This window comes from Neopsephotus bourkii, unplaced genomic scaffold, assembly GCF_033783945.1.
Source record: "Neopsephotus bourkii isolate Nb327-2 ecotype Australia unplaced genomic scaffold, CSIRO-AGI_Nbou_v1 NB_1638, whole genome shotgun sequence".
Classification (NCBI taxonomy): Eukaryota; Metazoa; Chordata; class Aves; order Psittaciformes; family Psittacidae; genus Neopsephotus; species Neopsephotus bourkii.
Window position 1 is genome coordinate 2,674,324 of NW_026902113.1, and position 25,139 is coordinate 2,699,462.

The following is a 25,139-nucleotide window of genomic DNA, read 5'->3' on the forward strand; positions in this document are numbered from 1 at the left end:
CAGATTGGCCAGGTTAATAAATGGTTAGAACAGTGGTGCCATAGTCAGGGGTTTGGGTATCTAGAACATGGGACTCAATTTAGGAGGCCATGTCTACTGGGGGCTGGTGGAGCTGATCTGCGCGCAGTTTTGGTAGGAGGCTTGCCAGGCTAGTCAAGGATGCTTTAAACTAGATGTGTTTGGGGAGGGGGGCATCATTCCATCCGAACACACCCAGTCAGTTGCCAACACCTATAATACATGCTTGGAGTGATGCAGAGATATTTCAGCCACTCCAGCCAATGAGCTGGCTTCATTTGGAGCTCAGCTCAGAAGCCTCTATACAAATACCCATAGTATGGGGAATGAACAAACGAGAAGAATTAGAGATGTGTGCACGTCTATGGGGATATGATATCATTGGTATCGCAGAAACAGGGTGGGATGGCTCCTATGACTGGAGTGTTGGAATGGAAGGTTACAGGCTTTTTAGAAAAGAGTCCCAGCAGACGGGGGGGAGAGTTGCTATTTATGTTAGGGATAGGCTGGAGAATATGGAACTGTGTCTGGGGACAGGTGAACAGTCAACAGAGAGTTTGTGGGTCAGGGTCAAAGGGAGAACAGCGATGGGGGACATTATTGTGGGAATCTGTTACAGACCACGTGATCAAGGGGACTGTGTGGATGAAGGACTCTATAGACAGATAGGAACAGCCTCAATGCTCACAGGCCCTTGTTATCATGGGGGACTTCAACCACCCTGATATCTGTTGGAGGGACGGTAAGGCCCAGCACAAGCAATCCAGGAGGTTCCTTGATTGTATGGAAGACAACTTCCTTCTGCAAGTAATAGAGGAGCCGACAACGAGAGGTGCCATGCTTGACCTCGTGCTCACCAACAGGGAAGGGCTGGTTGGAAATGTGACACTCCAGGGCAGTCTTGGTTGCAGCGATCATGAGATGGTCAAATTCAAGATCCTCAGGACAGTGAGAAGAGTGTGCAGCAAGCCCACTGCCCTGGATTACAAGAGAGCAGGCTTTGGCCTCTTCAGGAACCTACTTAGTAAGGTTCCACGGGATATAGCCCTAGAGGGCAGGGATGACCCAGGGAACCGCAGACCAGTCAGTCTCACCTCTGTGCCTGGCAAAATCTTGGAGCAGGTTCTCCTGGAAGGCATGCTAAGGCACATGAAAAAACAACAAGGTGCTTGGTGACAGCCAGCATGGCTTCACTAAGGGGAAATCCTGCCTGACCAATTTGGTGGCCTTCTATGATGGGGCTTCAGAACTGATAAGCAGGGGCAGAGTAATTGATGTCATCTACTTGGAGTTGTGCAAAGCATTCGACGCTGTCCCACACGACATCCTTGTCTCTAAATTGGAGATACATGAATTTGATAAATGGACCACTTGGTGGATAAAGAACTGGCTGGATGGCCACACACAAAAGAGTTGTGGTCAACAGCTCAATGTCCAGTTGGAAACATGTAACAAGTGGTGTCCCTCAGTGTTGGGACCGATCTTGTTCAACATCTTTAGTGGTGACATGGACAGTGGGACTGAGTGTGTCTGTGAGCAAGAATGCTGATGACACCAAGCTGTGTGGTTTGGTTGATAGGCTGGAGGGAAGGAATGCCATCCAGAGGGACCTTGACACACTTGTGAAGTGAGCTGATGCCAACCTTATGGAGTTTAACCATGTCAAGTGCAAGGTCCTACACCTGGGTCAGAGCAATCCCAGACACAGCTACAGGTTGGGCAGAGAAGAGATTAAGAGCAGCCCTGTGGAGAAGGACTTGGGGGTGTCGGTCGATGAGAAAATGAACATGAGCCAGCAGTGTGCAGCCCAGAAAGCCAACCGTATCTGGGGCTGCATCAAAAGGAGCGTGACCAGCAGGTCGAAGGAGGTGATCCTGCCCCTTTATTCTGCTCTCATGAGACCTCACTTGGAGTATTGTGTGCAGTTCTGGTGTCCTCAACATAAAAAGGACATGGATCTGTTGGAACAAGTCCAGAGGAGGGCCACGAGAATGATGAGGGGACTGGAGCACCTCCCATATGAAGATAGGCTGAGAAAGTTGGGGCTGTTCAGCCTGGAGAAGGCTGTGTGGAGACCTCATAGCAGCCTTCCAGTATCTGAAGGGGGCCTGTAGGGATGCTGGGGATGGACTCTTCATTAGGGACTGTAGTGGTAGGACAAGGGGTAATGGGTTAAAACTTAAACAGGGGAAGTTTAGATTAGATATAAGGAAGTTCTTTACTGTGAGGGTGGTGAGGCACCGGAATGGGCTGCCCAGGGAAGCTGTGAATGCTCCATGCCTGGCAATGTTCAAGGCCAGGTTGGACAGAGCCTTGGGTGACATGATCTAGTGGGAGGTGTCCCTGCCCATGGCAGGGGGGTTGGAACTTGATGAACTTAAGGTCCTTTCCAGCCCTAACTATTCCATTATTCTCTTAATTCAAAGAGGTCTCTGCAAATAGCCTTGGAAATGTTTTTATCCTCCAAAGAAAAATAAATATTCAAATCTTACCCTCCTAGTACTGATATGAAGAATTCAGTCTTTTTCTTTTTTTTTTTTTTTTTGTGTATAGGTTTATCGTTTGATTTGACTTTAAGGTCCAATGTCAATTTGCAAGAATGATCCTTAAAGCTTTAGTTATCTCTTCAGGCCCATCTCCTCTGCGATTTGTTACTGCCAGCTAATTAAACCAATGTTGACAAAGGAGAAACTGAACCTGGTAATTCAATGTGGCAATAGCAGCCAGCACAGATCTACAATCTTCATTTTACACATTCACTTTTAAGCAGGAATTCTAATAAAGCCAAAAGGATCCTCAAGGTGTCAGTATAATCTAGCTGTACACTCAGCATCCAGATTCCCTACTTGGACTTCCTTTCTCCTCACAAGCTTGGACCTGGTGTCAGAGCAGAGGTCAAAGTTTTAGGCTTTCACCAAAGCTGTTAATTTTCTGTGAAATTTAGCCCCTGGCATTCTCCACTAGGATGTTGTACTGAAGCCTGGGGACTCTTTCTGACAAAATAGCCCTAATACAGTGACAACATTCAGGCTCGAAGCCAGAATTAATACCATTTAAACAGTTACATACTGCTATAATGCTTGTTAATCTCAGTGCAGAAGCACTTTCATTTTACCATCTACTTTCATAGGTCTGCTGGGTCCATTTTGCTGTTAGAAGGAATTTCATTCCTAATAAGCCTGCAGTGAGAGGGAGGGCTAAAGAGGGTGTACATACCATCTCTCTGCTTCTAATTACAAAGACTACAGGGTTTGATAACAAAATCTCCCTGTGCTCAGAGAATTCAGCCTCCCACAAGAGCATTAGCTACCTCCTCTCTCAGAATCCCTCTACAGGGCCTGTGACATGGTTTGGTGTGAGGTGTCCCTGCCCATGGCAAGGGGGGTGGAACTAGATGATCTTAAGGTCCTTTCCAACCCTAACTATTCTATGATTCTTTAATTCCTACCATGCTTCTACCACCAGCCTCCACTATAAGGATAATCCTTAGTTTCTCTCTAGCAGAGAGAAATGTAGCAACTTTTTGCCACCAGTTTTTGGTTACTCAAGTATAGAAGAAAAGACAAATTATTTCTCTCCCTCAACCTTGCAATGGACACTATCAAAAGCTTCATTTCCTCCTGTAACTACCTATATCTTTGGAAAGAAGTTCTAAAACATGGTGATTCTGAACTGATGATAGTTTAAGAGGAAACCCATAGAGTTTCTAACTGGTTTCATTCCACATGTTAACTACAGAGCTGACCTACTGAAACTGAAGCAGAGATGAGAAATATCATGCCTAGTTGTTACAGAACAGATGCCAGGTTGCAGAAATGCTGATGTACTGACTATAGTCACACTTTATATTATTCCATTTTTACTGTCAGAAATTCAAACAATTCACACAATTAAAATGTACTTACACACATCAAATTGGTTTTATTCATTGCCATATTATTGTTCACAAAGTGAATACCAGTAAGAATGAAAAACATAAGATCAGGCCTATATATCCAAAAATTAAAACTCCAAAGGGTATATGAAATATTATTCATTTTCTCCAGGGAAAAAAGTTTTCATTTTTAGGGAATTGTGAACTAGACAATAGTAGAGTAAAAATCTGATTATGAAACATGTTGATTGTGAAAATTATATACAAACCAGACAATAGTTCTTTTATTTCGGTATCTACATCACCTGTATGAAAATCAGGCCCTGAGAATATATAGAACCTTACATATGTGTTGAAATAAGACAGTGTTATCTTGCCTGAAAAGCAATATAGAAAGAAGAGTCAATTCTGGAAAATTTAGCTACAGTGAAGAAAAGGTATTCTTCCAAAATATAATGATGGAAAAGACAGGTATATGGCTTTTTAAAAGAAAATCTACTGAGATTTTCTGTCAGTTCTGATATGCAGAGAACATAGAAAAACCACCTTCAAAAGTCAGCATGACACTCCATTTCCTAATTTTTCTGCTGACACTGAGACTGCATAAGAGGAAGTTGAATAAAAGCTGACAAACTCCAAAGTTCATCATTTTCTGAAAACCCTGTTCTTCTTAGGACCTTCTTACTTAAGCAGGAACACAACAAATATTGTCACTTCATAATAAAAATGAGTATTATGGAAATACCTAATAAAGTTTAAGATTGAGCTGTTGAAGTGAAAATGAAAGGCATTTTATAATGCAGTGATACATTATCCCACATAACTGCAAGAAGAGATGTATTTCTATTTTCATAGGCTAACGGAAATAAGGATTGTAGGTTCTCCGAATTTTCATTGAAACTGATTTAATTTTGATTGGCTTGTTGTTCATTGTCCATGTATCCCAGTGAATCCCAGTTGAAAGAAATCTACCTGTGTAGCGATGAACACCATTGAGATTTGCAAGGCCGCACTGGTTGAACCACCACCCAGTGTTATCACTGAAGTTACTGCAGCTCTTTACAGGCTGCTCTTTAATAGTGCACATTGGCCTGCATCCATCATTATCAACATCAAATGTGCTGAAAGGCATTGAATTCTGGTTATCTTCTTTTCTGTGTCCTCTAAATGCGTCACCTAAGTACCACAGATAAAACAAGGATGAATGGAAGAGTTATTTATGGAGAAGCATTTCTTAACTTATGGCATACCTCACAAACTTTTCTTCTGCATTTATAAGAAAAAGAGATTTCTTCAAAAGCAGTTCAACAGCATCAAATAACGAACTGGCAGTGTGTAAAATGTGGGAAAGAAAATGCATAAGATGCTGAGAAGTACGGAAGAAGTTGAAATTCAGTGAAACATCTTTATATTGTTGTTGCTTTTAGTGACATATGCCAGCTATGAAGGTAAAGACTTCTGTCCTTAAAGACAGTGGAAGAAAAGATAAAGGAAATGAAGAGGGCTAAAGGCTTATTAACTTCAGATTTTCCAGTGACGTGCCCAAAGCCCCAGCATGAGTCATGAGGTAAAATGGAATTGTTAAAACATAAAGGTCAGTGATTACTGGTTCCCTTGTCTTACTAAAGAAACAAATACAGGCAGAGTAAAGCACCAACACATTTATAGCATAACTGTTGCATTGGTCATAAGGAACATTATTGCATAATAGTAAACATGCAAAAAAAAAAAAGCAGCAAGACATGGTGCAATACTTAAATCTTTGCACATTTAGTATAATTTATATTCTTTATATTATAAGGGGAGGGGGGGTCTGGAACTGTGAATTAATTTGTGCCTCTATATCAGCCAGTAACTGTTACATACTGCAGACCTAATTTGTTCCAGTTTCTTTGTGCTTCGTATGCCACTGTCTGGACACTGCTGAATTAACCAAAGCAATAATATCAGGAAGACTTCCACTAACATCAGCATATTTGGGATGGAAAGTGGACAGCTAAAGAATTGGACCATTGGTTAGATACACACACACACACACACATAATATCCCTTATCTGTTATACGTATAATCTGTGGACTTTGAATCCATTAGAGTTCCTTTATTTTCTTTATTAATTTTATTTATTAAAGGAGTGTTTATTCAATTATTCCATTAAAGACATTGAAGGAATAGAATAAAATTATTTTTTACTATTTAAAGATTGATGCTGGCATAACCAATTGCTACATCATTAACCGTTTATCTGCATAGTATTCATTATGCAACATAGAGAAAAATATATCAGAAATACACATTTTTAAAGTTATCTTAAATATTACTCTTTCAAATGCATTTTTTCACATTTAGAAAGGGAGCAGCTATCTTTAAATACTTTAAAGAAGGAGGTTCTTACCAGCATTTCCTGAATAACGCCCCAAATGGATCTTAAAAGAACACGCTTCATCTTCTATCCAAAATCCATCATATGATGCATAGGCATGCTTATCATTTTCTGATTCCAAATCCACATAAAGACGGAAACTAGTGGCCTTTTGATTTACTATGTGAAAAATCTTCCTCAATCCAAGCCAAAATTCCCCTAAGCCAGAAATATAGTCAATAAACTTCTAGAGATGGAAAATGTAAGAGAAAAAATTGATTCTTTTAGTTCTGCTTTCCTTCCAAACCAAGTTTAATAAAATTTGAATGATATGCTTATATTTCTTTGAAAGACTACTAAAGGTACAGAGTAATCTTCATACTTCAATGGGAAATCCATGGAAATAATTTCTATGTGTGCATCATCTTTTTTCTCTGTGATGTATTTAGAAAATTGCCCACATGATAACTTTCAAGTGTTCATCTTCAACAGTCCTTATAAGACCACAAAACCTGGGTGTGCTAAAGATCCACTTCATTAAACAGAATTCAGTAGCATTCCTAAGGGTAAAACTGAGAACTGATGAATGTTAGCATTCCGTTAAATGCAACAAAACTCAAACCCTTTTCTCGAGGTTTGCTGCCTCTGTAACTCACACTGTTTTCCATTAAAGTTTTCCCCAATATTAGCTGTACTTTTTTTGTATAGCTGGAAAGTTGTGTGCTTCCACTGCAATCCCAGGTAAACTCCTGAAAAGCAACTCAGTTTACACTTGCTGGATGGAAGGTGTCAGTAAAAAATTCATATCACAGTTGTGTTGATATTACCTACTGAAATCTTTCCATTCTGTTTCCAACTTCATACGCCCTATGTTGAAATATTACTGATTTCTTCCTGCTTTAAGGAAATATGTCACAAATGTGATTAAAACCAACTAAAGCTTGAGGTTTTTTAAGCTAAAAAAAGGGAAATTTAATATTTACATTCTTTCAGGAAGAAAACATAATAACATTTCAAACAGCTCTTGTGAGACTGAAAATGGGCAATGGCTAAAGGCTCGAGTAGAGTGATAGTCATTATTGAGAAGGTCACACAATAGGTTTGATTAAAGAAATCTCTTAAGTATAAATAAGACTTTTAAGAAACAACTTTGCTCTCTATCCTGCTAAAAATCCCACACAGTTTAGTGAAATGTAGCTGACATAAAGACAGCAGAAGCATCAGGTCCAAAACACTTGAGAATATTTAAAATTAGTACCAGAAAGGCCACCAAATCCATCCAGATATTCAGACCATGTTCTCTGGAATGGAATGATTCCGTCAGTTCTTTTCTGAATCACGGTCCATCCACCTCCTTGAAAATCCATGTCACACAAAACCTAAAGCAGACATAGATATGATTAAGCATTCTTGAAGCAGCTGTTATGAAAGCAGTGTAATTAAATAAAGGTGAACAATTCAGAGTTTTGCTAAGCAACACACCTTCCAAATATCTTAGCAAAAAGCTCAAAGAAAATAAAAAAATAAGCAGCAGTATTTTCTTATATTTTCTCAACTTAATACAAGTGCCTTCTCATATCAGATATGATAAATAAGCTTTGATAAATGTTACTGTATATTAATAATATCATGAAATAGAAGCAACATGCACTGTCAAATATCAATTGTGCAAAATATCCCAGACACAGGAACTAACACTAAATATACTTTTATTTCAGCAAAACAAAATAGACACAACTTCCTTACCATCATACCATCTTCCCCAGAAACACTGTGTTTGTGATGCCTGGGAAATGTAGAGCCCTTTATAGAGATGAGGAAATGTAAAAAGTGATAGCAGTAACCCAGTATATAATAATTTATGATGGAGCAGCAAAAAAACTCTACATAAGAAGGGGCTCCAATTCAGGGAACTCCTGATGTGAACATTTAACAACCTGCAACTGAGTAGTCCCCCTGAATACATAAGATCAACTCTCAAATGTATCAGTCTTTGCTAAAATTTGTTCCCAACAGCATGTCAAAAGGCAGTGGTCCAGCTGCCCTGTGCTCTGCTGTGGAGTATCACATTATGTGTTACATTTTCCCCTCAGCCCATTTAACTTTAGACACATAATTGAGTTTCCTAAGTTAGGAATCTTATTGCCCTTATCTTCCCTCTAATCCCTTTTAAATGAACAGAGAAATGTTCATTCACAGCATGGCTCTGGGAAATCAAGATCTAAATCACCCTCTGCGGGTGCTGGTCACCTCCACTGTTTACAAAAAAGGCCCCTAGACCCTTAGGGATTTCAGCTAAATGCCTAGTTACCTAGAATGTATCCAGGTCACTTTGGGTATTTTTCAAGTATGTCCCCAGTGCCAGAGTTTAACCAGTCCAACAGGGATTAAGAAGTCTGGGCACCCTAATGTAGAAAGGTGGATATTTCACTTTCAGTCACTGCAACACCTAAGCTGTTCCAACTAGTTCTAGGGGATGCTATGCTTAATTAGTGTTTAAAATCAGAGGCTCATTTGTAAGTGTCTCCCAATGTGACTAATAACAGGACAATTAACCTGGAAAATGCTTATAGCTATGAAGCCATAAAGCTACTTGTGATAACAATGGTAAATTCAGAATAGAATATTGGCTATTAGTAAATAGTAACAGTAAGCAGATGCACAAGAGATGGAGTAAAGTAGGAATTTTTTGCTTGTGTTACAGAGAATGCACAAAATGAAACACGTTTCAGAGAAGACAGATTTGCAGTCTTAGCTGGTTGCTAAAAGTAGAGTCTAGGTGGAATTCAGCAGCAGTCTGGGCTTTATCTGTTGCACCCCCATGGCTTATATCAACCAGATATTTTTCATGAAACCAAAACTTGTTCCGTGGAAGGAACATATCAACATCATATCCAGAACTGCTGTGACTTAATATCATCTTCCTATGAATTATGAGAAAGCAACAGGACAGAGCTGCGATTGTGTTCTAATACAACCTGAAGAATCTTGGTTCTTTAAGTAAGTCAATGCTATTGGATGCTTTAAGCAATCCTTGCAACACAAATTCTGAATGAATCATAGTAAGTCATGTGCATGAAAGAAGATGATGGGCTTTATTCCCTGGAGAATGTCATGCTTATTTCAGTCACCCAAGGAGGGTTGAACTGGAATAAAAAGAAACACAGAAGATTCCAAAGTGAATATTTAAATGTAAATACCTAAAACTCATTAAAAATAATCCCATTGCCTCATCTGCTGTCTAGAGAAGATGATTGCATGCTTGGCTATTCCTCTCACTATGAGTCAGAAACACAAAAAGGAGCCCACTTGGTCACAACATCCATCTTCAGTCCAGTATAAATCAGTGGGAGTGTTGATAACTGACAGAAGGAGCAGATTTGGTTTTTCATGAGAGGTTATCAGACAATTAGATATGGCACCGGAACATACATCAGCCAAGTAAAAATATGAGATAGATATACAAAAAACAGTGATTGCTGTGTAGTTTTTTATTCTCTTATATACTGGAAATGATGTAATTTTCTTTCCGTAAGCCTTATAATAGTTAATGGACTTTAGAGCTTGTTCTAGGCCTCATATTGTGTAAGGTATGAGGGGCATGATTGTGCTAGGAACATTTAAATTAAATGAGCAGGAGGATGCTGCTAATGAATATTTCCTCCCTTTCCACCTTTAGTGTGCCCAAGAGATATATTCCAAACAGCTGTTTAGTTTGTCTGACCCACCTTAGAAATATCATTGATCTAAATTTACTTTTCTGAGATGACAAGAACCTACCACTACCACTGAAACTGGATATTTTTAATGCTCCTGGAATTCAAGTTTCAATTATCTTGAGTTAACCATCAGATTAAAAACTTGCTTTTGAAAACATGGGGCTTCAAACATGAAAACATGAGAACAGTATCAAGTTGTCTAAATAGTTTTCTTCATTAATCTCGTATCTTCATGCAAATTGTTCTAAAGGTATTTGGGTTTGTTTCATTTACATTTAAAGGCATCTTATTGCTGACAAGGTCCTCATTGAAGTGGTTTTTTCCTGCTCACTTCGCTTTCAGCTTTTTAGGTTCTTACTGTGATTTTCTGTCTCTTCGTATTTTTCGTATTTTGCTAGTCTGCAGAACTTCCAGAAGTCTTGGGTATTCACCCCTTAAAATGCATTGCAATTCCTTGTTTGTGTTTTAATGTCTTGAAATTTTTGTTCATCTGTAATTTCTCTTGTACCTTTTTTACAGTTCAACACATGGAAGAATTTGCATTAAAGAGTTTTCCTTGAAATAGCATTCTTTATGGAACACACATATTTTAGATTATTTTCTCTGAGAACTTTTTGGCACTGTCTTTTCAGTCCTGTGTACCATTTACCAGACAAGAAATTAGACACTCATTTCATGAGTGCAGATGTTTCTTCTCATTGTTTATTGTTACCTTGTGCTTTTAATCAAATCATTATTATTTTTCTTTTTGTTTCTTCTTCTCCTTAAAGAACCTTTCCACTCATATAACTGATTCTCACATTCTGGCAGTAACTTTAAGTGTAGAAAAGTGTCCAAAATACTTTTGAAGTGAAAGGACAGGTTTTGTAGCATTCTGTAGAGTTCCAATTGGCTAGAGATAAAGGGACTCATCCTTCCTTTGTTATATATAAAGGCTATAAAGTTAGATATTAAATTTTACTATTTATTAGCTGGCTTAAACTCCACATTTTTTCCCAAAAACTAATGACCCCAGCATGCGTTGTAAAATTAAAGGTCTGAAAGTGCACTCTGTCTTTCCACTGTGCATAAGGGGCTTCTCTAAGTAGAACAACCCAAAATGGAAAGAAACAGACAAAACAAAAGATTCTTTGTGTTTGCATGGATCTCAGTGTCCTGAGTCTGGGGAAGTTAACCAAAAACCTTTTTATCATAAATAAGCACTATAATTCCAAGCGATTACAGAAAATGCAGGTGGTGATAGGAAGCATGGCTGCTGCAGTTCATGCTGAATTTCATCCTTTTATCTTTAAGAATGTATATCCTGAAAACTGGATTTGAAAACTGAAAGTTTAGGTATCTCTGTGCCTCAAGACTTGAGTTATAATGATGCTCAGACAAGTGATAAGCACCTACTCCTCAAACTAATGTACATCTGCCCCTATATTTAGGTGCGTATACAGTATCATGGTCCAAGCTATAGGCATCAACAGTCACTTCTCAAGAGAAGGCAATGCTCTACAGTCAGCAGAATAATTCAGAAAGCCAACAGTCCCATTTTAGGAGCCAGATGGAACAGTCACTTGGCTCCTTAATTTTCCATCTCTAAACCAGAAAAGAGCAGCGCTCCTCAGTGTCCAAAGGGGTGCTGGGAAATACTTTGTTTTTTCCTTTTTGGTACAGTTTTCACTGTATATAAAATCTGATGATGGGATCTAATGACAGAAATCAAATTTCTTTCTAGAAAATAAGAAACTCATCAAAATTATAGTAATAGCAGACACATTTAGATTATTTCATATGTTTCTTATTCATCTGATGAGAAGTTGTCAAGGAAAATACATTAAATCTATTAAATATATTCTAAGTGCATATTCTTAAGCAAACTGTGACTATCCTGAGAGATTAATTTATTACCTCAAAAGGATAATTTGATCCTTCTGGATGGATAATGTACAGACCAGTTGGAGTTTTTGAAACTGAACCAACAGTATCTTTAATATCAGTGCAATCCAAGCCTAGAGAACAAAGTATTTGATGAAGTTCATTAGCAAAATATGTTAAAACAAAAACAACAAAAAAACCCACACATATTCAAGTTAATCACAGAAAAGTACTTTCTTGGAAATATCTGAATAATTTCAAATAGCATTTTCTTGCCATGCAAACTTTAAAATCATGTTATCGCACAAATTTACCTTGTAAATGAAATTTCTCTGAACTCCATTAAACGCAGAAAGAAATATAAATTATATTGAAAATAAGAGAATTCATTCTAATTTTAATGGAAATGATACAGAAATTAAAGATTTTGAATCTGGGTCATTTTACAGATTTTATTTGGGTAACACTTGTTACTGAGAAAAAGACATTATCTGGGAAAGGATGTCTTTTCCTGCAGATATATGTATTTATTTGTAAAAGCCTTTACATTGTAATGTATACATTATAAATCCCTTGCTTTTAAGTGTTAAACCAGGTCTGTGTTAAACATACTCAAACAAGCAGTTCCTACGGCTAGTGGGACTGCTTAGAGGTAATGTTTCCTTTAGTTGGGATGGACAGTATGAGGAAAATTGATTGTCCTGTGTTCAAGTAATTTTGATCACATTTAAAGGATATTACAAATGCAGAGCACACTTCATTGCAAAAGAAAATTCCGTCTAGCAACATCTGATCACTTACAAACTGATGGTCATACCTGATATGCTAAACAGTATGCTCAGAATTACCAGTTGTAAATGATTTAAAGCAGTCTTTACGATGACATTCTTAAACAGATCGCAAATTGTCTAGGGTTTATATGTTATGAACACAGAATAATGTAAATGTTATAATTGCTTCCCTTTGCTTTAATTAGCACTCTGTCAAGATATAAAGATAAAAAAGCAAGAGACCAAGACTAAATGCAAAATATACCTACCATGAGACTGAACTGCTTTGTAAGGAAGTGGATCCAAATGCTTTCTCAAAACTTCTGCATTCAAAAGAAGAAGTCTGTTCATGACTTCATTTACCTGCAAATACAAATAGAAAATCTTTACTTTGGTTGCAATGAAGATTTTTACATTCTTAAAGATATTATTTTTTACTCCTAGTAAATATAATCCAAAGTTCATTTTTGTGATGTGCTAGTGATTTGCACCTTCATTAGGTACAATGGTCTTTTTTTAACAAAAAAAAATATTTTATTTTTTAACCAAAAATATCATTTTTAGGATGATTTGCAATGCCAGATAATTGCAAAGAAGTCCTTCAGTTTGAATAAGGCGTTTTATCTGTAGCAAATGATACACAGTGTTTGTAAACTATTATGAGAGTTAACAGTAACATAATACATCATCCCAACAAATATGACAGAACTGGAGTTAGTCACCAATGTGGATCAAGTGGTGCTTATCACTCCCAGTAGAAATGGAACTCACACCCTATCCAAGATATAAGGAATGGTGGTAGAGACTCTAATTCTACTGTTTTAACAACAATATAAATGCTTAATTTTCCTCAGTTAGACAATACCTGCAGTGATAAGTAATAAATAAAAATCTTTATGATAAAAGTACCTGATTAGAAAGGTAGTCCAAAGAAGACTGTTGATCATCCATCATGTTCCTTACCATTTTTTTTGTGCTTCTTGCATATTCAACAAGTGAGTTCTGCAAATTTCCTTTAAAAGAAATATGTTCATCCACTTTGTAACCATAAATCTAGAAATATTCTTGACTGAACAATGACACATTTATGATATCTAAGTGAATATTGAAGGTGTTTAACCTCAGCATACTTAAAAGTGAAACCATAGTACAGAGACCACAGATTAAAGCCAAAGATGCTAAAAACCTCAACTTCACTGGTTGCAGGGAAGACATTTTAAGAAGTGACGCTGTTCTTTAGATTTGAAGAATTTAATCTTATCCTTGAGCAAGTTGGATTACCAGTTAATGGATATCAGAGCAATACAAATGCAAATGATAAAAGACAAATACATAAGACATTCTGTCATCCTACATTTGCTCATTCACTCCTGGGTCTTATCATGATGCTAAAAATTAAAACAAAAAAAAAAAAACAAACAAACCTGACAGGTAATTAACAAAATATATTAAAAATCATATAGGAAATACAATGATTTTGACTTTTTTTTTTTTTTTGAAGGCTGATTACATCCTTTGCTGTGTAGTTTGTCAAGGCAATGAGTATCTACAAAAGGCAAACTGAGGTTTAGATTTTCTCCCACTTTAACTAGCTAGCTAACTAGCTAACTAACTAACTAACTAAGTAACTAACTAACTAAACTAAATAACTCCCACTTAACTCCCCCACACCTAACTATGATGTTTAAATGATGGACAGACACCCTCCTCTTCTTTAATGGAGAGAGCTACTAACATTCAGAGTAACACAGACCTAGGCAGGTGGAGCTGCTGCCTGGATTTGCCTGTCTTGATCATGATTACAGAGACTGGCATGATTATACTTCAACTTTCTTGCACCAGCTGCATCCCAGAAACACAGCACCCCAAATTTTCTGAATGCTCAGCCTAGGCAGCAGCATCAAGGACTGTCACATGTGCTCAAGAAGATGAAAAAATACATCAGCACAGCATAGCAGAGCAGAGCAGAGGGTTGCATAGCATGGCATTGCGTAGCTTGTTGCTGAGAGTATTCTTTATGAATACATACTGCACATGTAATGTTTTTCGCCTCGTAAAATTTTAGCTTGAACATCACATGGTACAAGGCATTGGTCTTTTTGTTTTGAAATATCTGCAGATTTATTTTTCTCTTCTGCCTTGAGTGGTTCCTCCACAGCTCCAACATTCCTTGTACCCTGTTGTACCAAACAATGGAGGGGGAAATAAATTGATCATAAAGCATATATAAAATGTCTCAGGCTGCCAAAATGAAGTAAATGATTACTCCATGGGTCTTCCTTCAAAACCTGGGGTTTTTAAAGCTTTATCAAGTTATAACTGACAGAGCTGAGACCAAGGCCTGTTAGGTGTCTTCTCTTTAGCCATACCATGCTAAAGAAAGAGTGTCAGAATAAAGAATAACCTCTATAAATTTGAAAAATACCAACAACATGTCTGGTATTCTACCAGAGCTCTGTAAAATGAGGCAATAACTTGCAAATCTTGCATTTAAGAACTCATATTTTAGGAATCACCACACCAAACAGACATCTTGAATACTAACAAAGTTATTTTCATTGGAAAGGAGCAGTCTTTTGGATTTACAACATATTAGAAAAACATTTTTACTCTTGAAAGTCCCTAAATTAATTACTTGGATTCTGGTCATGGAAATACTTGCATAAGGTATTAATCTATGCACACAAGCAGTCCCAAGCAGATTTGGTTCTTAACATAAAAAAAATATTTTAAATGTTCTTATAGAGGAAAGAATAAAGGGACACTATTTGCAGGCACACAATTATAAACAATAAAAGTGTTGGTTAAAGAAGTTACATATATTAATTTTCTTTCAAAATAATATTTTCATACTTAATATATTTTTTCTTTCCTGGTGCTGTGTGAGAGAAAATACGGGAATGCCTCTGACTCATCACTTACAGAAATACTAAAAGTAATTCCTGAGATATTTGTCATTGTCAAAAGACTAAGAAATTCATTTGAGCCTTTGTTGATTCCATAATCACAGCAAAGCTTTGTTAATATACTGTATTTTCAAGTGTAAATAGGAACCTTAGAAAAATGAAGACCTTAATGAAAAAGAAAAGTCATTTAGACTTCATTATATCTTCAAAACACTTGTTCTCCTTTCCTGCTTCAGATTTCTTTTTCTGGTTTTTGCACTACACTGGCAAAGCACTGAATAGGGTTTTTTTTCTGACTTTTGCTTTTACAAAGTGTAAGTAGAAATTAAATAAAACTGTTAACAAGGAGATTTTATATAAAAAAAAGTTTCTGAATTATTAATATAATTGCAATTTGGGACTGGAGATAAATGATAGAGAACTAAAAGAACGTTTTCTTTAATTTTGAAATAAGCACAGAATAAAGGAAGAAAAATTGACTTGAAGATTATGAACAGATCACTCAGAACTCTTGATTTGTTCCAGGGCTTTATCACAGCTCCTCACTACATGTTCAATTAAATGCTGTCGAGCAAATATTTTCAATCAATATTTACTTTCAACAAAAGCCAACATGAAACAGGCAATTAAAGCTGACCTCAGCAATTCAAGCAAAAACTGTGACTCTGCCAAAACCAATAGTTATTCTGCATTTGTTCATGCAGATGAGATTAAAAATATGGCCTAACAACAGGGCTGTGATGAAAGTAAATAACACACAACTGTTCTAATTCTGATTTCCTACAGTTTGAATGTTGTTTCTTTTCTCTGTCTAGAAACACCTGATTGTTCTGTGTTTTCCTGCCTACTCTGAATAAAGCAATATACAGTTTCAAAACATCTGTCGCTTTTCTGAGAAATCATTCAGTTACATTCAGTATCTTATCTAAGCAAAGGAACTGAAAATCTTACCTTAGATGAACAAGGCTTGACTTTATTTATGACAGTCTCTCCTAAACCAAACAAACAAATATTGAGACAAATCAGTGAAGCTACCCCAAAGCAGTTCATCTTTTACTTGAAGAAATGCAAACGTTTTGAAGGGTTTCAAATTTCTGTGGAAAGAATTGTACACTATGAAGTCCTGAGCTAACTATTTGGGAATGTCTGCAGCACAAAGAGCAGCCAATACTCCTTTAACTCCTGGATTTAATAAAGCATGTTTCAATTGCGCAGTAGATTTTATATACTACTGCTTGTATCCTGAGAGCAATTACTGCTCATCACCTCTACATGACACGTCAAACATATGTATTTTCACTGTGATAAAGCTGACAGATTTTCTTATGCACTATTTTTGAGCATTGGTATATATCTGGCACTGAGTAGTCTGGCCTATTTGAAAGGAAAACTAGTATGGATTAATGTTTTCACCTTTCGCAAAGGTTTTTAGCATTAAAATGAAGGTGTTTATATTGGTGTGATGGTAGTGCACTAGAACAGGCTGTGGGGGCAATTTTAGAATATGTTCTAAAAGGAGATTCAAATAGAAAATTGAAAAATATTACTTTCAAGCAATACTTTGTACTACATAGAAACTTGTTTACCAGGAGGACAAAAGCAGTCTCTTGGTCTCACTAGTAGCCCATCTGTACTGTGAGACAATCATTCAAATACCTGAAGACTGTTGAAGTATAAGAGAATGTGCTGAAAAAGAAAATTAAATGTAGTCCACAGAAACTTAATTAAAGCTATGAGGTAATTACAGTTTTCATACACTCAAATGCACTCTTTTTGTATCTTTAAAACTGGGTCTGATATTTTAACCAAAAAGCAAGTTACTTGGAAAGTTAATTTGGAAAGTTCATAAAGATCCAACAGATTTTCAATTCCTCGTGCACATCAGAGAATTAAAATTGTTATCTGGCTGAATAAATGAAACTTCAGATTCTAATGTACTGTTGGAGATACTTTGTCTAAAGAATCATCAGAATCTACTGCTCAGCATCACCTTGCACTGGTTCAGCCAGACGATGTTCCAAATTGGTCTCGATACTGAGGTTCATCTCCAGCCCTGTCTGAAGCTGGAATACACTGGAAATAGCTTGTAATACAAAAAAGATTCGAAAGCAACTGGGGGACAGGGATTAATACAGTTTTAAATCCAGTTTTTAATACAATGTTTACTTCCACTTAACAGCTGAAGGCGACTAAGAACCTGTATCTGGCCTCTCCCTGAGAGGAGCATGCTCAACTGTCTGTGAAATTTTTAAGAACTTAGGTTCTTCAAAATATCTCAAAATGTTTTTTAACTTGTTCTGACATACCGCATGGCACATCATAGCTTTCTGATATAAGAATTACTAGAATTTAACTAGTGCATCAGTTGACGCTCTCTCAAGAAGATGCAGGTTGTGATCCACAGTTCAGTCTCAGGAAGAAGCTGAAAAGATTTTATAGGCTACTCATATATGACATTAAATGGGAAAGAACAGTTTTCATTCCTCTTTATATGCACAGAAATCAGAAGAGGTGACAAATTTCAGGAACGAATGGTTAAAGTGATCAGAACATGGACTGACCTCCCTCTTCCACGCAGTCATCTACACAGTTAAACTGAAGCTTGGAAGAAAGCTAAAGGGCATTAGCAAATTAATCCCCCAGTGGAAAAAGAAGAAAGAAAAATGAGTTTCTGCAGCAGCATAGCTATGCTTCAGCCTTCAGATAAGTTCTGTAATAAATTCAGAATCTATCCCACAAGGATTTGAGAGCTGATCTTTATCCTTGAGTGGAATATCAGTCTCTAGCCCACAGTAAAAATTATGAAACTGTTTTCAAACCAGCTGCCAGAGTGGGACCTTCCATTTTGTAACCGTTTGATACCAGGATGTGTGCTGTCCCAGAATAATCATACAGTTCTGAAATACATGGTCCTCACTCATCACCTTTTCATCCCAGAGCCTGAAAGATGTGAGGTTAGTCAAAAGGAGGAATTATAACCATAAAGGAGGTCTATGAATGAGAAAAAGGTAAAACCAAGAAAGACAGAAAGTTATATATATACACTATCCTTAATTCTGAATTTCAGAAGGTATCTAAGGTGAAGCTGTGAGTTACACTGGATAAGATCAAAATTTGCTGGTCTGAGCTGCCACAGGCATTGGAACAGGCTTCCCAGGGAAGTGGTAGAATCATCATCCCTGGAAGTGTTCAGAAACCCTATAGATGCCCTCAGTGACATGGTTTAGAGGTGGACTTGGCAGTCCTGGGGTAATGGTTGGACTTGATGATCTGAAAGGTCTTTTCCAACCTTTGATTCTATGATTCTATGAACCTGAATCTTCCCAGATGTGACAGACTCAAGTTCTGGAATTGTTTCTAAGCTCTGCTTCAGTCCTGTTGGCGTGACTCCACACTGGTAAAAACTTCTACTGCTTCCTAAATGAAGCACTGCAATTTTTCAGGCAAGCTGGGATTTTTAAAGTGTATGTGGATTGAAAGGTAGTGAAGTGACAACCAGTCTTATACGTGCAACACAGAAGAGCTCAGACTGGGCAAAGAAGTGGTGAATTTGGGCCTGTTATTCTGAATACAGGTGAAAATCTTCCATTTTAGGGTCATCTCAACTGTGGTGACTGGGGTATTATAAATAATACCCCATAAATATAAATTAAGCAGATTTGTCAACCTGAGCATCAGTGGGCTTGCCTGTAAAATGGCAATAGTAACACTTCACAGGCTGTGCTACAAATATGGACGTGAGTCTGCGGGGAAAAGTATTTTACAAATGCTGAGTACTATTTTTACCCTCCTATTCAACAGCTGCACACTGAAAAAGAGAAGAATTGGTTGAAGCTCAAATACAACAGCCAAGAAATGTCTCGCCATGAAATCACCGAGACATTTAGCCTTCTGATGACAGCTCATCCAAGGCATGGCAACATCCCAAGACACCACACCCTGCTTTGCCTGAAAAAAAAAAAAAAACCAAAAACAAACCAAACCACCCACACATTTTGCAGTCTTAAAAACTTTTTTTTTTTTACTTTGTGTAATTTTATTTATTAAAAAAAAACTGCAAAACTAATGGGAAACGTTATTTGTTTGGATATCGGCTGGTTTGTTTGTTAGTTTTAAAAGGCACTTTGTTGTTTATGCAAGTGCAGACAGGATGGAAAGCCTGGCGAGGGTTCCCGCAGTGGCGTGCCTGAAGAAGCGACAGACACAGAGGGTGCCGGCGGCGGAGCGAGATGCGTGCGCCCGGTTTCCACCCAGGGCCGGGCACCGCCGGGCACCTCGAGGCCCGGCCCCGACGGGAGCGCTCCCTTCCGGGGGAGCCTCAACGGCTCTGAACCTCGCGCCCGGTTCGAAGGCTTGTAACTGGAGCTCCAGGCGAGCCGCGGCCGCTCCTGGCCTCCCCTGAGCCCTTCCCTACGCTCCCTCACCCGTTGCCCGCCTCCCCTCGGCCGCGGCCCAGCCCCGTTGCGAAGGAAGCGGCGTCTCCGGTTGCTATGGCACCAGCGGAGCGGCCCGGCGACCGGCTCTGGCCACGGCCCCCTGCGGTGTGAGGCAGCAGGCCCGAGGAGCTGAATGGAGCCCGGACGGACGGGCGGCGGGGCTGCGCGGGGGCAAATACCCGCCGGAGGGCTCCAGGACAGCGCGGGTGGGACGTGGCGCGCTGCTGCCGTGTATCCTTCCGCGGTCGCCGCCGTGGCCGGGAAGGCTGGCGCTCGGGTACGGCTGGGGGCGGCCCGCGGAGAGGCAGGGGCCGTGCCGGGAAGGGCAGGAATGAGGCCTCGGGCAGCCTGGAGTCCGTGTGGGGCGGCGGCGGCGGGTTTGGGCCGTGGCGAGGGATTGCCTTAGGGGTGGATCGAAATAAAACTGGCACGTTGGTTTCTTAAAGCGTTGTAGGGATGTTGACTTCTCAGGCGAGTTTTCTTGTGTTCCCCCTTGTAAGTGGAACAGGTTGAGAGAACTGGGCTTGTTCAGCCTGGAAAGAGAAGGCTCTGGGGAGACTTAGAGCAGCTTCCAGTACCTAAAGAGGCCGACAAGAAAGCTGGAGAGGGGCAGTTTACAGGACAAGGGGCCATGGATTTAAACTGGCAGAGGGGAGATTTAGGTTAGACATTAGGAAGAAATTCTTTACTGTGATTACGGTGAGACACTGGCACAGGTTGCCCAGAGAAGCTGCGGCCGCCCCATCCCTGCCAGTGTTCAAGCCAGGTTGGATGGGGCTTTGAGCAAACTGGTGTAGTGGAAGGTGTCCCTGCCCGTGGCAAGGGGGCTGGAACAGAATGAGCTTTATGATCCCTTCTAAACCAAACCATTCAATGACTCCATAAGGAGATTCTGCCTTTGGGAATTGTATTTTCCACTCCAACTTACAGATCCTTATTTCCTTGAATTTTAAGTAATAAGAAATACTGACGAAGTTCCAAGCTCTGCCTGTACCATGCTACGTCAGTCATAACCGAAGTGAGGACAGATCATGCTCTTTGGAGAGCTTTTATCCAGCGATACTAACGAATGTCAGAGTAAACTAACCATTTAGATAGGGATTGTTTTTACTATTGAAACATTTTCACTGTGATACATGTATCCATATGTTATCAATTTAGATAAAAGAAAGATGCTTGTCCAAATAAGCAGATAAAGGTGAGATTTTTCATCTTCTGATACCATGAAAGATGATTGCAAAGCCTTTTAAAATCACTGTAAACAGTAAAATGTAATGACTTTTTTTTTTTCTGGATGAACACAATGTTTGTTATGACTATAATATACAACTACGGGATCAACTGTTGTGTATTTTGTATCTCATGCATAAAGTTTGCCCTTTCCTGAACGGTATGCAGTCAATCAGGCTACTATATCCTTTAATGAGATGTTTGATGCAGTTTCCATTGCCCTTAACACAATACTAGGGACAGAGCTTTAACATTTCATTTTGAACAAGATTTAGCAGAAGAACGCCGGGCATTGAAAGAAGATCAAAAAATGTGTCGGAGTAGGGCACAGAAATATTCAATAGAGACAAACAGAAGAAGAAGGTAAGTAACTAGGGTTCCTTTGGTGGGAGATTGTAAAAGAGAAAAATGAGTCAAAGCCTTTAGACAGTTCAATATATTTCTGTTATTTGCATGTTCACTTTGTTAAAGAGCCCCACTGCTTTGTTCTAGAGAAAACTAAGCTGAAAAGTTTCACCAATCCAGTTTCATGCTATAGGACAAATAAACCATAAAAAGAATATTCTGGTTTACTCACTACTTTTTGGAAACTCACTGTAGTCACTCCTGACTGTATAAAGTATAGGTATGTAGCACTTTCAGCTTGTGTCTCTGACCTGTATTTCTGGTATTGTTCTGGTTTTTATTAGCTTCAATGCCTGTCTGAAAAATGTGTTCAGGGAGACAGTACAGGTCAGAAGGCAGACAGTTGTCATTGCCTTCTGAGGTGGGTGTTTCTCTCTCTGCATGGCATAACAGCCATGCAGCCTCCCCTGCATGGTGGGGCTTTGTGCTCCCACTTCCCAATAAACACAAAGCAATGTGTCTCTTGCGCAGGATTATATTTATATATATAAAATTTATATCTAAAATATATATATATAATTTATCCCATACTGACATTTTTAAAAGAGCTTTGAATATTCTGTCTTCCTACATCCATGGGAATGCAAAATTATGGAATATTCTGTGACAAGTGGATTAAGTAAATTATACACTGAGTTGTTTCAGCAAAGTGCTGTAAGTAGTTTAATAGGCATAGGGGGCTCTTCCCTGGCAGTGAGTTCACACACGCATATAAAGGAGTCTCGGCTGTGTATACTGTAGAGACAGATGGGTTCCTCTTTGTAAGCCCTCAGGTTCTTCTGCTTAATGCAAACTCATCGACAATCATCCCCACAATTCCCACATCAGATGATTTCCATTGTACAATGTTTTACTTGCTGCAATACATTGATAACTCATAAGAGAGGCAGTAGATGTTGTTTATACTGCCATTTAGCTTGACAGTACATGCTGTCAACGTATGTTTTGAAATATAAAGAAAAATGGAACAGGAAGTAGAGTCACCTGGGAGTGATTAAAGGCAGTGTGCAACCCCCAGCCTTTGCAGGTAATAAACTGAGTCTCAGCTAAAAGATTAAATATCACATTTAGTTTTCTGGAACAGTACCACTTGTAGCACTACGCATCTCAGATGAACACTGTTTCTTGTATTACTGGTCTTGAAATATAACACTCTACTGTAAAAGCAAATACCAGACAGCCTGAGTATTTTTGACAGAGTGGTGTAGTTAAACTAATACTTGTAGATACATAAATACATTTCCATGCATATTTCATTGCAGCCTTAAGAAACATCATATAAATCCAAGTTACTCAGGTGAGCCAATCAGAAATTTAAGTATGGTATTCATAAAATGAACTTTTTTCCATTTATGATAATTTAGGACGGCATAACTATAAGCATAATAAGCAGTTCGAACAACAGTCTGTGGTGACAAGTCTTCCTCTAATAACTGAAAAGAGTTAGTTGTTGGATGTTAGAAAGGTGCTAATTGAATACAGTATTAATAAGCTGCAAAATATAATTAAAAATCAAGGGCCCTTGCATATAGGAAGGAAAGTAGTTTGGAAATACCAAGTTCCTTGAAACTGAGTATTTTTTTCTTGATAGTTATGCAGGTAGGAAGTAATTGATCAACCATCAGGTCATACCTCAAATCTGTGTATGAGCCAAGACCCATTCACTTTGTAACACATGTAAAGGTGTTATCTATGATGATAGATACTCAAGGGTAGCATGACTTCCTTAAGCTTCACATTTTCACATGGCAGGACCCTAAATTTTCCCTGTCAGTGCTTATGGGCATGTATCAGATCTTATTCTTGGCACTGCTGGTTTAATAATTGCAAAACTGAAATTGTTTCTTTAATATTTTTTTTCAACATATGGAGAGTAGGCATAAGTGTACTGTGAAGCATGACAATCCATTTTCTACTTCTAACCTTCACAGAGTGGTAGAAGCGGGAAGGGGACTCTGGAGGTCATCTGGTCCAACCCCAATGCTCAAGCAGGGCCGCCTAGAGCTGATTGCCCAGGACCAGCTACTGAGCATCTCCAAGGTTGGAGACACCACAGCCTCTCTGATCAGCGTGTTCCAATGCTTAGTCATGATTATAATTAAAAAAGTTCTTCCTGATGCTCAGAGGGAATCTCCTGTGTTTCAGTTTGTACCTATTGTCTCTGGTCCTGTCACTGGGCACAGCTAAAGAGCTTGGCTCTGTCTTTTTTGAACCCTCCCTTTAGGTATTCATAGATATCAGTAAGATCCTCTGAGCCATCTCTTAGTGAAGCTGAACCATCCCAGCTCTCTCAGCCTTTCCTTATAGAAGAGATGCTCCATTCATTTCATCATCTTCGTGACCCTTCATTGCACTCTTTCTGGTCTATCCATGTCTCTCTTGTACTAAGCCGTTCTTAATTCTCATTAGCTTAAAATGTCCTGGCTAGGCATGAGGGGCTATTAGACCTTTTCTAAATGTACTTGGAATGAAATTGTCCCGGCAGTGTTGTATTGATCTCTTGTCAACACTTCTAAAATGCAGCAGCTTCAGCATTAAAAATGCTTCCATTCTGTCAAGATGTGCTCAGTTAATTGGTTTATTAATAAATGAAAAAAACATCAGTTGTACAGGAAAGAGCAAGTCTAGCTATGGGAAGCAAAGTCTCAATAACCAGTCACAGGCCTTTTTCGAAGTGAATGCTCAGGGGAACCTGTATTCCTACCTGATGCCATCAGTTTCTTTGCATCTCTTGTACTGACCAAACTCCTTAGGTTTGTGTTAATAGCAGTACTTCAACACTACAAAAAAACCAGCTTACTGGTTATCTTTACGCAAGTTGCCTGAGTACCAAGAAAGTAATTCCTTTATCGTCTCAATGATTTGTGAAGTTACAGTTTCAAGATCAGCTTAAGCATTAAATATGCTTTGAGGAAGTAGCTGACAGATATTTTGTTTAAATTACTATTCTGGAAAGAAGAACTCCTGATAAGCACATACTTGATGTAAATGAATAGGGTATCATGTTTTGTGTTTATATACCATGTTACTTTCTAAATACCAGCTGCCAGTTTGCTGGGGACTGTAGCCTTCATGATGTTACTGCTCAGTGCAAATTGAGCATCCCGTTTCACTGTGACATTACTGGCTGCAAGTAGTTGGTACATTCTGGAAATGCAATTGTCTATATGCACTTTTAACTAAACCTTACAGTTTAGTATCTTGGTTCAGAATTTTTAATTACCTTGAAATCTAAATAGCTAATCCATGTGCTGTATTTGGGGAAGGAAATGCTTTCTCAATTTATGTCAGTTTCCAATCTATTCCTTTTACTGTTGGCTTGGTTTTTTTCAAAATACGTTATTTTTCAACATATCCACAAGCTTTGTGCTCCACCTACTGGCTGATTATCTTTGATTATTTAATAAAGTCCCTTTAAATTATTCATCAGTGGTTTTGATAGGGAATAAAAAGCAGTCTAGTGTCAGAAATAGGAAAAAAAAATGTTACCACTTGGTAAATGGAGGGAACAAAGTGATAAGAATGTATTGCTTTCTACATCAGAATGGAACTGTGAAA

The 25,139-nt window shown here is 38.5% G+C and overlaps 2 protein-coding genes across 4 annotated transcripts in view; one reads left to right on the forward strand and one right to left on the reverse strand.

Moving 5' to 3' along the window:
* Positions 1-3,866: 3,866 nt before the first annotated feature.
* On the reverse strand, positions 3,867-17,728 carry ANGPTL5 (angiopoietin like 5). 2 transcript variants are annotated; one of them, XM_061374394.1, is made up of 9 exons: positions 17,501-17,728; positions 16,462-16,502; positions 14,634-14,781; positions 13,514-13,617; positions 12,874-12,967; positions 11,868-11,968; positions 7,511-7,631; positions 6,286-6,471; positions 3,867-5,068 (listed from the first exon to the last, which is right to left on the reverse strand). In XM_061374394.1, exons 1-9 carry the CDS (start codon positions 17,553-17,555, stop codon positions 4,749-4,751), a joined length of 1,170 nt encoding a protein of 389 aa, XP_061230378.1. In that variant the 5' UTR covers positions 17,556-17,728; the 3' UTR covers positions 3,867-4,748. The 2 variants fall into 2 exon arrangements, with proteins under 2 accessions (XP_061230378.1, XP_061230377.1); XM_061374393.1 differs by lacking the exon at positions 17,501-17,728 and having other exon boundaries at positions 16,462-17,137.
* A 2,231-nt stretch (positions 17,729-19,959) lies between these two features.
* CEP126 (centrosomal protein 126) overlaps positions 19,960-25,139 on the forward strand; it is a 41,054-nt gene continuing 35,874 nt past the window's right edge. Inside the window, exons 1-2 of one of the 2 annotated variants that reach the window (XM_061374376.1) lie at positions 19,960-20,177; positions 21,414-21,539. In XM_061374376.1, coding sequence (XP_061230360.1) covers positions 20,080-20,177; positions 21,414-21,539 — 224 coding nt within the window. In that variant the 5' untranslated portion in view covers positions 19,960-20,079. The remainder of the gene's footprint in view (positions 20,178-21,413; positions 21,540-25,139) is intronic. The other variant, XM_061374375.1, reaches the window with a different exon arrangement.

Bases quoted from the DNA above. Each gene is read 5' to 3' on its own strand.
- ANGPTL5 (XM_061374393.1), bottom strand. From the start codon at position 16,560: ATGAACTGCTTTGGGGTAGCTTCACTGATTTGTCTCAATATTTGTTTG. The intron at 7,632-11,867 runs GTAATAAATTAA...TGTCTGCTTTAG, and splicing joins GATCAAATTATCCTTTTGAG to GTTTTGTGTGACATGGATTT. The intron at 6,472-7,510 runs GTACTAATTTTA...TTTCTGGCTTAG, and splicing joins TGGATTTGGTGGCCTTTCTG to GGGAATTTTGGCTTGGATTG.